Source organism: Ochotona curzoniae, unplaced genomic scaffold (assembly GCF_017591425.1).
Source record: "Ochotona curzoniae isolate NIBS_2020 unplaced genomic scaffold, NIBS_Ocur_1.0 contig_3498, whole genome shotgun sequence".
In the NCBI taxonomy this organism is placed as follows: domain Eukaryota; kingdom Metazoa; phylum Chordata; class Mammalia; order Lagomorpha; family Ochotonidae; genus Ochotona; species Ochotona curzoniae.
Genome location: NW_024465885.1, coordinates 42,708,696 through 42,721,776, shown reverse-complemented (window position 1 = coordinate 42,721,776; position 13,081 = coordinate 42,708,696). Strand labels below are relative to the sequence as shown.

The 13,081-nt window shown below is 53.3% G+C and overlaps 1 protein-coding gene across 1 annotated transcript in view; it reads right to left on the bottom strand.

The window, feature by feature from the left end:
- HUNK (hormonally up-regulated Neu-associated kinase) overlaps positions 1–12,203 on the bottom strand; it is a 103,318-nt gene extending 91,115 nt beyond the window's left edge. The window contains exon 1 of the mRNA XM_040980888.1: positions 11,928–12,203. Within this exon, the coding sequence (XP_040836822.1) occupies positions 11,928–12,203 (276 nt within the window). The remainder of the gene's footprint in view (positions 1–11,927) is intronic.
- Between the last annotated feature and the right edge of the window lie 878 nt (positions 12,204–13,081).

The window sequence follows — 13,081 nt, the reverse complement described above, 5'->3', positions numbered from 1 at the left end:
TATTCTAAGTAAATATGCAGTTGAATAATAAGCTCCTGTGATTGTCGGGGGGCGGGGGACTACTTCAACCCCTACACACTTAGCCAGTTTCCTGGTTGTCTTAATAGCTCTGTATGACAAAAAGAAAAAGAAAGAAAGAATGCATTCTTGATCTGGGAAGAGCATCCCGGGGTAATGAATGAGGCACAAGTGCAACAGCCAGACGGCACATCCCCTCCAGAGGGAGATTCAAGCTTTATTACATCCAATTGGCCTTGAAATTGCAACTACTGCTCACAGATGTTGGTTTTTAATAGAATAAAATGTCATCCTGTGGGAGCAACATTGCACAGACTTGGACAAGTGTATCCAAAACAACTATTCTTTATCAGTACGATTACATGTAAATGTTCAACGGCAAACTGACTCCTAGACTGGTTTCTGTAATTAAAGTTCTAACCTGGAATGCAGAACATGCTTCGAAAGCTAGACTTCCATATCAAACCAGCAATAAGCGCCACTAAAAACCAGTTGACCTAAGTGACCACACTTACCTCTATTTGTTCACTAAAGTAGGGCTCAGATTTAAAACAAACAAACAAACAAAAAATGCAGCACCCGGCGCAGTGGCCTAAAAGCTAAAGTCTTCACCTTGAACGTGCTGGGAACCCATGTGGACGCCGGTTCTAATCTGGGCAGCCCCGCTTCCCATCCAGCTCCCTGCTTGTGGCCTGAGAAAGCAGTAGAGAACGGCCCAAAGCCTTGGGACCCTGCACCCGCATGGGAGGCCTGGAAAGAAGTTCCTGGATCCTGGCTTGGGATCGGCATAGCACCAGCTGTTGCGGTCACTTGGGGAGTGAATCATCGGACAGAAGATCTTCCTCTCTGTCTCTCCTTCTCTCTGTATATCTGACTTTGCAATAAAAACTAAATAAATCTTTTTTTAAAAATGCAAAAATACTCAGCTCTCATTCTGTGGGCAACTTTGACCCAAGTTTCCAAGCCACACTTGACTTTGGGCTTGGACCACTTCCTCCTTCCCTTTGTCTCCTAGGGTCCTCCCAGTTCAAAGAGGAGGCCAAAGACTTCGGGCACTTGGCCTGGTCCCAGGGACTCCGCACAGTGAGCTGTTGTTTTTAATAAGTTATCTGTGTTCATTCCCACAGGAGGATGGTTTAACCAGCAGAGGGTAGGAAAACTGCTCCACTGTGCTATGGAAGGCAGGCACTGCCAGCCAGTCTCGTCATTGGCTCTCCATCCAGCTCCCAACCAGGGCAAAAGAAAGAAGCCAGAGAGGGACTGTGAGCTGGCTAACCAGAAGCCCCCACCCCTGGCTTCTTGCATTCACAATGTCTACACCCAAAAAGTCACATGTCAGTTTACACTTAGCACAATATGAGACAATCTATAGTAACTATTTTACAAATAGATGTCGATGCATCAGCAATTGTATGTATATATATATATGTATATATATATATACATTTATGACTCAATACACACACACACACACACACACACACACACACCCCTTTTAGCCCCAAGCCCTTCCTCTCCCAGGGAGGTGGGAAAAGTGCAAGGCCGGACATGCAGGTGGCTGCCTACAACCACCCAGTGTTTATGCCCAGGCCCCTGGGTTCTGCTTCATTACCGATTCACAGCCTGACCAGCTGCTCACTCACACTCTGGATACTCACAGGACTCCAAATGCTGACAAGCCGTTGCCTTGAGACAATCCAGCCTTGCCCCATCTGAGCAGCCTTGTGCACACCGTCCCCAAGAACCTGGGCCAGCCTCACCTGTAAACCCAGACCACAGCACCTCCGCCAAAGGCTGTAGTGCAGAATCCAGGGTCTTGCCCTGGGACCCAGCAGCCGGGTGAGGTCCCTAGATCTTAGTTGTGGGAGATCACTCAGGCTACTGCCCTGCTGCCTGGAGGGCGTGGCTTAAGCCTAACCTTCCCCGTGGCCCGAGGCACAGCCTTCAGGCCTACTCCTGGGAGTCCGACCTCCAACATGGCTAGAAGGTCAAGGGAAGTACACCTGGAATGTGACCTCTGACATGACCGGAAGATCTAGGGAGATAGACATGGCATACAGCCAATGACAGCGTCTTTGGTGGGCGTGGGGTCTGCCGGAATGCTCCCTCCTGCCCGCCCCTTCCTTACCCTTTAAAACCTGTAACCTGTGCGTAATAAAGTGGACATTCCTCACCAGCTTGTCTCTGGGGGTCCTTGTGACCTGAGGCCACCGTCAGCCTCACCCTCGGTGACCGCCGGACAAAACCCCATGATGGCTTCTAGCAGGGTAAGCCCTCTCAGGGTTGAAGCACTCCATTATTTTCTCCTGGGAAAGTTCATTTCTACACCGCTTGCAGCACCAGGCTCTGAGCTCGTGGCCACTCATAACTGCCGGACACAGAGTCCCAGCAAGAGTAGCTGGGGACCAAGTAGCCCGTTTCACGGAGCAGTGTCTTAAGAGAGACAGAAAGGGGCCCAGCACAATGGCGTGGTGGTTAAAGTCCTCGCCTTGCATGTACTGGGATCCCATATGGGCGCTGGTTCTAATCGCGGCGGCCCTGCTTCCCATCCAGCTCCCTGCTTGTGGCCTGGGAAAGCAGTCGAGGATGGCCCAAAGCTTTGGGACCCTGCACCCACGTGGGAGATCTAGAAGATCTGGGCTCCTGGCTTCGGATCGGCGCAGCACCAGCCGTTATGATCCCTTGGGAAGTGAATCATCGGAGAGAAAATCTTCCTCTCTCTCTCTCCTCCTCTCTGTATATGTGACTTTACAACAAAAATAAATAAATCTTTTAAAAAAAGAGAGAGAGATAGAAAGGTCTGACACTGTACCAAGAAACTGTGGGATATGCTTTCTAAGACAAAGACTCAAGGCCCGGCATTGTGGCATAGCAGGTTAAGTCACCACCTGCAATTCCAGCATCCCACATGGGTGCTAGTTCGAGTCCTTGCCACTCCACTGCTGGTCCAGCTCCTTGCCAATGCACCTGGGAAAGCAGCAGGAAATGGTCCAAATCCTTGGGTCCCTGCACCCACAATGCAGAGCCAGATAAGCTCCTGACTCCTGCCTTTGGCTTGGCCCAGCCAACCCTGCCCATTGTGGCTATTCAGGGAGAAGATCAGCAAATAAAATCTCTCATTTCTCTCTCATTGCCTCTGTCTCTTTGTAATTCTGCCTTTCAAATAAATATATCTTTAAAAACTAATAATAACAAAATTAAAAAATTAATTGAACAGCTCAGAAAATGGGCAAGGAGGGAAAAAGAGCAGAATTCCAGAATGTGTTGGCAGGAATTTGGCTTAAGAGACTAATAAACTTACAAAAAAAAATTGTAGGCAAAGAGACAGACTCCAAACCTACATATATCTCCATGGGAAACATCCAAAAAAAATGTATGTTTGCAAATAGCAGCTTCTCCCATCTGCCACAGTGTTGGTACATTTTTCTGCAGCAAGAGCTGAGGGTCCGTTCGCAGGCCCACAGCATGGCAAGATCCGTCCACGTGCGGTACCTCTCCTGACACTCAGACACCGGGGTGCCCAGCCTGGCAAGTCCCTCCTTTGCACAGGTGCTTCCACGCCAGGCCCTCTCCATGGAGTTCCAGGTAGACACCTCAACCAGACGCCCGCCTGAAAGACGGGCATCCCCAGTTTCGGCAGGGAGAGAAACAGACCTGCAGCTGGCCCCAGTGACGTCACCTCCCTGCTCTGTGTCAGCTGCTCCTATTCTGGGCCCTGGGGACAACGCAGTGATCCCTTCTCAGGCACCGAAAGTGTCACTAAGTAATGACATGCAGGTCAGACGATGAATTGTGTCCCCCAAAGTCACAGAGCAACACATCCCAGTAGCTCAGATCGCAAGCTTTCGTGGCTATAGGGCCTTTAGAGGTGATTGCGTGGAAACGAGGTGACCAAGGGAAGGCCCTATTCCAAGGGCCTGTAAAGAGGGGAAGCTTGTGGGCACGAAGGTACCACACAGAGATGCATGACAGCGTGAACAGACCCAGGGAAAAGATGCTGTCACAGACACACCCTCCCTCCCCACCCCAACACAGACTCCAAAGAAACCAACACTCCGCTCTCCAACACCTTGATCTTGGACTTCCGGCTCCCAGAAACCCCCACCCCACCCCACCCCCAGTCCCAGCACTTTGTGGGACTGAGCAAACAAACGAGTGACAAACACTCCTGGGGAGAGAGTGCAGGGCAGGGAATGACATCCATATGCAAAAGGTTCAATTCCCATTCGCTCCACTTCCCATCCAGCTCCCTGCAGGTGGCCTGGGAAAGCAATAGAGGATGGCCCAAAGCTTTAGGACCCTGCACCCACAAGGGAGACCTGGAGGAAGCTCCTGGCATCGGGTCAGCTCAGCTCTGGACATTGCAGCCATTTGAGGAGTGAACCAGCAGATGGAAGATCTTTCATCTCTGTCTCTCCTTCTTTCTGTAAATCTGATCTGCTTGTCCAACAAAAATAAATCTTTTTAAAAAAGAAAAGTTGAATTGTTATGAATGTACAAAATACGCTTCACTCTCCTATAAAGAAGAACTGTAAGTAAACCAAGGCATGTTTAACCTTCTAGTTTGTGAACAATTGAAATGTGAGAGAAGACTTGCAAAGATTGAAGAACAGATACTCTGAATGAGGCTCGAGAAAAATATAACCTGGGAAAACCTCCATGGAAAACAATTAGGCATTGTTTTTCAATAGTAAAAATATGCACTCCTTTTGTCCCAAGGCTAGGGATTTACTCCTCAGATACACTGGAAAAATTAACAAAAAGATGAATGAAAATGAACCGTTACTGCATCATACCCTAAGTGTCCATCCACCAGGAAGGGTTAAGTCACCTTGATGCCTCCATGCAACGAAGGCTGTGCAGGAATGAAAGCCTGAGGAAGAAGGTGATTGGCCTAGCACTTCACCTGCTCATACCCATGTCAAAGCCCGCCTCTGATCCTGACTCCAGCTTCCTGCCAATGTAGACTCCAGGGGCAGTGATGACAGCCTGGTTCAGTTCCTGCCACCTACACCAGACACCTGGATTGAGTATCTGGCTCTGGCCCCGACTCGGCCCCAGCTGTTGCAGGCTCCTGGGGAGTGAAGCAGTGATAGGAAGCTCTATGTCACTCTATCTCTATCCCCTTCAAAGTAATTTTAAAAGCCCTTTTATAGAACACGAAATCATTCCACAACAATTTTTTGTTTTCAGTTCTGGTTTTTGTATTTGAAAGACACAACAACAGAGAGAGAGAGATTGAGATCTACCAGCTGATTTTACTTCCCAAATGCCCACAACAGCAGGGGCTGGGCTAGATCAAAGCCAGGAGCCCAGATCTCCATCCAGGTTTCCCGTGTGAGCGGAGGGCCCCAAGCACTTAAGCCATCATTTGCTGCCTCTCCAGCTTGCACTGGCAAGAAGCTTGAACTGGACGCTCAGTGGCGGAGACTCAGCCTGGCACTCCAATAAGATGCAGGCATCCCGCTCAGCAGCTCCATCCACTGAGCCACAAGGCCCATGCCTAGTTATGGGGAAAGAAATTCAAGACACCACTGCGTACTGAGAAAAGGAAGATACTGAACTGCATGTACAGTGTACAAGCCTACCCAGCTACACCTCCACATGTGCAAAAACAGTGTGCTTGTGCGGTTACAAAGCACCTGGAAAGGGCCACAGTAAACTGGAAACAGGGCCGACAGTGTGAGAAAACACTGTTGGCTGAATGGTGTACCCCAAAAGATATCTACAGGTCCTAGGACCTGGCACCTGGGAATGTGATCCTATTTGCAAATGGGCTCTTTGTGGAGGTAGCCAAGCTGAGATGAGGCAACACTGGAGATAACCGTACCCCAACCCCGATGCTCGATGTTCTTGTAAGGAGACATACGAGGCGACTCAGGCACAAGGGCAGGCTGGCAGCAGCGGGGGCCGAGACCGCAGTGCTACTGCAGTCCACAGGCCGGAGACCACCCAGGATTGCTGGGAATCATGGGAACTGGAAGAGACACGGAAGGACCTCTACTCCGGAGCCGGCAGGGGGCGACCGCCCTGCTCACCCTTGCAGGGTGAACCTCCTGGAATGAATCTTTGTGGTGGAAGGCACTCGGAGGTGACAATGTGTTTCTGAGCTTCCATAGCAAATGAACAAACAGAATTCGTGGAGGGAAATCTTATTAGGGCTCCCTCCACGAGAGAGGCCAGCCAGCTGGTTCTCACCTGCCTGCGGTTGCCTCAAGCATCTATTGAGAAAATGCCTAGGAAAGGCATTGAATACACTTTCAAATCACAGAATCCACGGGCTGCTCTTTATAAGCGGGGCAAGGCCATGGCGCTCCCAAACTTGCAGAAGTAACAACAACCTGCTGGATACTGTTCAAACCTGCCCCCACTTGCCTCCCCCGACCCTCCTGCCCTACTGCCGCTGCTGCTTCCTGGCCATCTTACCAGCCAGCAGCACCCCGTCCCAGGTGGAGCACAAGTCTTCCCAGGTATGGCTAAAACAGGGTTATCCGTGGGTCTCGGCCAAGAAGGCGGGTCTCCTAGCGACCAGGAGAAACATGAAGTGCAGCAGCAGAATCCAAGTCAAGTGACTTTGTGCCCAGCCTGCCCACCTCTCCAACTGATCTTAACTGCCACTCTTGCAAGACAGTCCCCCTCCCGCTGCTGCACTCCCAGGCCCAGAGCCACGTTGTGTCAGAACAGCCACAGCAGGCAGGACGAGGGACGCAACAGTCTCTGCAGAATGAATGGGGTTGGTACACCTGGGGACACAACCCGGTAACTGCGAAAATGAGGGCTTGTGCCCCTCTGCCGCAGGCCACCGTTGTGCTGACTCAGAATGCCCTTTGAAGTGCATGAGACCTGCAGCAAGGAATGAGCACCGCGAGCCCAGCCCCACATGCCAATTTCCACCATTCTACGGCACTTCAAACAGATGAGGCAGGTAGGAAGTTCAAAAGAATGTGCCCGCAACTGCAGCCTGCAATCTCATAAATGACGGGCAGGGCCTAGTCGCACAGGGCCACCCGGAGCAGGTGCTTGGGCCATCGCCTCCTCCCTGCTACAACAAGTCCCTGCAGCGGGCTCACAGGAATTTCCAGTTCTCTAAGCATTCCTTGTTCCTTGGAGCTTCTTACCGCCTTCAATGTCTAGCACTTTAAAAAAGAGAGAAAGAAGGAAAGGAAAGGAAGAAAAAGAGAGAGGAAAGATGAAGGAAGAAAAGAAGGAAAAAAGAGAGAAAGGAAGGAAGGATTTTGCACCTGTTTGTTTTATTAGAAATGCTGGCTAAAAACGGATCTACCCAAAGGCCACCTCTAAAATTAGTCATATTTCCTGCTATGCAAAACATAGTAAATGGCATTTTTAGTAATTCTTTCACCCCAGGTATCTGGCACTGTCGTGCTCAAAGCATGATTACTGACAACTTACCACGCAGGCAACCCTTATTCCGAGCCCCTAAAATAGCTCCAGTGAAGTGATAAATAGGCTTTTTTTTCCCTTCCCCTTTTTAATCACGGTTTAGAACAAGATATTCAAATACCTTAGCCAATCTATGTTCCCAAATATGTCTTTTAGTCACAAAAGAAGGCCCCTGCTTTATTAAACCAGCTCTAGCCCGAGTTCTTGTTGTTCTCAATCAGGCTCTGCTGACTGTATAATGCGTTTTTTTTTTTTTTTTTTAATTTCCTAACATCAGGGCAGCAAACATAACTTCTGGCTATCTTTCAAAGTTGTTACTCAATATTCTTGCTCCATGATTCTGCGTTGCATCCAAAGCCACACAGAACAATTCTTCTGCAGAATCTGCTTTCCAGATTCTTTTTCCTGCTCCAATCATCCACGGACATTTAGCCAAAGCCATGGGGCCCTGACGAGGACTGTGCCCGTATGAGTTCCAGCCACAACATCAAGGAAACTAAACTATTTATGTTTCAATCCAGATGAACAGACTGCATGAGCTCAGAGAGATGAAACAGGTCTCAATCCAAAGTCATCCTCTCTTGGCAAGTCTTCAAACAGTCACCCAGATACCAAAGATGTCCAAACCCATCAGGAACACAGAACACAGCTCTACATCCTCACGGAGACACAACTGAGGTCTGACAAGCATGTTAAGAGGCTCACTGGGCTAATCCTGTAATCCTCTACTACAAATGCTGGCACCCTATACAGGTGCTGGTTCGATTACCAGCTGGTCTGCTTCCCACCCAGCACTCTATTTATGAACCTGGACAGCAGCAGAAGAAGGCTCAAGTCCTTGGGCCCCTATGCACATGCGGGGGGGACCCAGGAGAAGCTCCTGGCTCCTGGCCTTAGATCGGCTCACCTCTGGCCATTGTGGCCATTTGGGGAGTGAACCCACAGATGGAAGATTTTTCTGTCTCTATAAATCTGCCTTTCCAATAAAAGTCAATAAAATTATTGTAAGGCATATTACAGGAAAGTTGCTCTTGTTGTCTCTGGATTCATAGCAAGCCACGGAGCGCTGTACCTAAAACTTCCGGAGAAGATTCCCCAAATCAAAACACAACACACTGATATCCACCATCGTCACACCCAGCATCCTCAGCCGGCACACTCGAGGTTTTCATCTCAATCACCTAGAACGAAATACAAACCCGGAGGACGCAGCTCTGCCCCTGGCCAAACCGGGGACAGCCCCTCCTCGTCCCTTCTTGTAGCTTTTTGTTGGACAACCTGGCACTCTGGCAACCTGGGCTGTAGCTGACTACTTCTCACTGAAGTGGGCTTCACTCTAAGCCCCCTCCCAACCCAGAGCTTGTCTGAGTTTTAAAAAGAAACGAAAGGAGAAAGATGAAATGCTTCATTCCAAGGTATGCACCCCAAGAAAGGAGGAAGTGGGAGGGAGAGGGGCCTTTGCAGGGTCTGCTGGCTCCCTTCCCCCTCAACCCCAGACCCTCCTGGGCTCTTTTCCACCAAGATCTCTGCAAGTTTGGCTCACCTGAGTATCCATTCCCCAGGCCAACACTCTCAACAGCTCACCTTCTAACAGGAACTGAAGGTTGCAAACCCCCTGAGGTTCGTTTGGGTCTTAGAAGGCAACTCCAAAGAGCGAGAGAGAGGGGACTCAGCAACACTTCCCAAGTTGGATCACGGGCACAAATATTTGTTTTTTAAAATTGGGCGTGTTGCGGTATCCTAGCAGCTAAAACCCTTGCCTTGCACATGCCGGGATCCCATACAGACACCAGTTCTAATCCCAACAGCCCCGCTTCCCATCCAGCTCCCTGCTTGTGGCCTGGGAAAGCAGTCAAGGACAGTCCAAAGCCTTGGGACCCTGCATCCATGTGGGAGATCTGGAAGAATCTCCAGGCTCCTGGCTTTGATTTGACTCAGCTCCAGCTGTTGCGGCCACTTGGAGAGTGAATTAACTGATTGAAGATCTTCCTCCCTGTCTCTCCTCCTTTCTGTATATCTGACTTCCAAGAAAACCCACACCTACGAGTTCAGCCATGGAAGGTGCCGGAAGACACATGCTGTGAATAATATTGTTTTTTTTCCAAGGTGGAAACTGAGTAACTTAAAATCCACATTCTTCTGATGCTCCTAGTCGCAGGAGCACGCACTCTCACGGCTGCACTGGCAAACCAAGTTTCACATCAACAGCCCTCGTATCCCCTTCTTAGGAGCCGCTGTGCCAGCGTCTGGCCTGGTGGTATGGCAAGTAAAGCCACCGCCTGTATCACCGGGTATTAATGCCCATATGAGCACTAATGTCCGATGCTCCACTTCTGACCCAACTCCCAGCTCCCTGCCTGGGAAGAGCAACAGAAGACAACCAAGTCCTTGGGCCCCCACACCCCCTAGGGGAACCTGGAGGAAGCCCTCAGACCCTGGCTTTGGCCTTGTCCAGCCCTGGCCATTTGTGGAGTGAACCAAAGACTGAAAGACATTCTCTTTTCTCACACTTCAATCTGAAAAAGCAAACAAACACACCACTGTACTTAACGAGATCAAACCAGTTGATCCAGGGAAATCATTTTACATCCCGTGAATGCAAATGACAAGAGTGATCCAGACCTACAAGGGACCCTCACATTGTGAGGACAAAGTGAGGCTCCACACTCCAAGAGAGAAAGTTAAGGTGCAGCCGAGATTCTCCTCTGGAACCCATCTGGGCACAAATTCCCTGCAACTTCAGGTGTCCAAGGGGCCCAGCAGGACCAGCAGGGAAGTCCAGAACCCCAGCTCGGGAGGGGCGCACAGGGGCCGAGCTCTGGAGACAGTCCCAGGCTAGGGGGCAGCAGCAGCACAGGACAGCCAGGAAACAGGGCGGGGATGGACAGACGTGTAGTCTTTGCCACTCTACTGTCGGCACATAGACTCAGCCCTTTTGGCCTCGTTTCAAGAGAAACTGCACACAACCAGGCAGAATTCTCGGTGATTCAGAGAAAAATACCGCCCCCCGCCCCCAGTACCCGTGGTGCCTGGAGCAGTTTGCCCAGGGACAGAAGTGCGCTCACATTAAGGGGCACAGCGCCTCCTTGCACCTGATCCTCGAATCAAAGAGTCCTGTGTAAGGCAGACAGCGCTCGGCTCCACCTGCCCTTGGCTCCCTTCGCATCAGATTGAGGCTAGGATTTTCTTTTCTTCCTCTTCTTCCTTAAAGAGTTACTCAGTCCAGAAGTTCAGGCAGGAGACACTTTTACAACTGTTCACTCCAAACAAAAGGAAAGGCATAACCCACTGGGACAGATGTGGAGTACAGGACTCATGACAGGGAGAGGAAGCCTTGAGCTCAAATGCCAGGGGCAAGGGGACAGCGCAGGCAAATAGAGAATGGGATACTAAAGCTATGGGAGATCTGGGGACAGCCTAATGTTGTCCCCAAGGCCTCACAGGAGCGCGGACAGGTACTCCGCCATGGGGCTGTTTGCCAGTTAGGAAGGAAGCCTCACCTCTCTTTCCTCCGCCTGTGGACACCTGCTCTCATCAACTGCCCACACAAAGGGGCTTCCCATCCACCCCCAGGGCTAAACAAGTTCCCAGCCAGGTGCAGCCACAGCCGCCTGGAGCTGCTGAACTTCCAAAGCTGGGGTGACTCCCTGCCTGGAGCGCCCCAGTCTTCAAAGTCAGTCACCACCTCTTCGGTTTCTTTCCACAGCTCTAAGTTACCCCGGTAGCCCTCTACCTGGGCCTCACGTGGCAAAGTCCCAACCACAAGACTCTACCTCAGCTGGAGAGGGGGTTCCTCCCTCCAGGTCTTCGGGAAAGGGGGGGGGGGGGGGTTGGCCCTACCTCCCTCCCCTAGAAAATATAAGGAAGCATCTCCTAACCTGCCAGGAGCAGTGTATTTCGGGCCTTCCAAATGTATGGGGGGAGTGGGGCGGAGAGGGGAGCGACAGGGAGAGATGGAGAGCATGGGAGAGACAGCGATGCAGGAAAAGGAGTGAGGGTGGTGGGGAGGTGCGCAGGACGGAGTTGCCGAGATGGGGAGGAATCAGAAACCCTCCCCGGCTCAAGAAACTCCCTGGTTGGCGTCCCAGCACACAGGTTGTTGCTGTTGGGCGGGGGGGCTTCTTCAGGGTCTCTCTCTGTCTTTGCTTGCCTAGCCTCCCTCCACAGCAAAGGTCGTGTTATTAAGCTGTCCCAAAGTCTGGCTCACCCGCTAGGGGCCCCACCCCCACTCCGACCCAAGTCCCATCGCCGGCCACGGATCTGCTGCCCCTACCGGCCAGCGGAGCAGCGTCCCCGGTCCCTGCGCCGAGGCGCGCCAGGCGGCGCCCTGCAGGAGAGCCAAAAAAGGTGACGCGGGCTGGCTTCGGGGGCAAAACCTGCCGCCCCGATCCCCACCGGGGTGAGGGAAAAGAAACCCGTACGGTCCCCGCTGCCCCGCGACCACAGAGCCCCGGGACCCGCAGCGAGGCTCCCCAGCCCTCCACACTTTCCAACCCCGGGCTCCTCACCTTCTCTCCGGTCAGCACGTGCAGCCCCTCGCGCACCTTGGCGAAGGAGCCCTCGCCCAGCTTCCTACTGCCGATGAGGTAGTTGCCCACGCGCTTGTGATGCTGGAAGTCGCGAAGCCGCTCGCGGGGCACGCCGCTCACCCAGGCCGGCAGGAAACTTCCCTCGCAGGCCGCCGCCGGCCGGCCCGCGTCCTCCGCGCCGCCGCTGCCACCCCCGCCACCGCCCCCGGGCGCCACCGGCTCGCCCAGGAGCCCGTCCCCCGCTGCCGCCGGCATCGCGCTCGCCCGCAGCCCGCGCTCGCCGCTCCTCCTTCTTCCTCGGGCTCCTCCCGCCGCCGCTGGCTGCCGCCTTGCGGGGCGCCCCTCCCGGCCCGGGGCTCGGGGCTCGGGGTTCCGCGGCTCTCACGCCCCGCGCGCAGCCGAGCGCGGCGCGCAGACAATAGCAGGCGCCCGGGGGCCGGGGACCCGCCCCCAAGAAGTTCTTGCAAGGAGGATCGCCCCGGGCCCTTCTGGAGACCCCGGGACGCCGCCTCGGGTCGGGAGAGGACGGTGTGGAGCAGACGATCGGGGGTCCCCGGGAGGGGCGCGGTCGGGTAACCGGGATCCCCGGCGCCTCGGAGGTAGCCTCCGCCCAGGTCGCTGCCGCCGTCCGCCCGGCGCGGGCGCTCGGGTCCGGCTCGCTCGCTTGCTTGCTTGCTTGCTTACTGCTAGCTGCCCGCCCGGCAGGCTGCAGGCGCCCTCTGGAAAGCAGCGGAAGAAAGCCCCATTCAGTTTGAATTTGCAGAAATTCAATCCGGTCGCGGGCGGCGGGGACAGATGCGAGCTCCACTCGGCAGCCTGTGCACTTTCAAATCCTCGTAGCCCCTCCTTCGCGGCGCGCAACAGCCAGGCTCGACCCTGACTCCGGAGCGGAGGGAGGGAGGGAAGGAGGGAGGGATGGAGGGAGCGGCGAGCGGGCGGCGGGGCCACCTGAGCGCCAGACGCGGGAGGACCCTGCGCGGCCGCGCGCGAGCGCGCTCCCAGGCCTCCTCGGGCTGCGCCTCTGCTGCAGATCCTGGGTTGGGGCTTTCTGGACCTTTGGGCGCAGAGAGTTCCCCTCCTACGCAGGCCGCACCCACTCGGGGCGGGCAGTGGGGAAGGAGCTAGACGCCCCT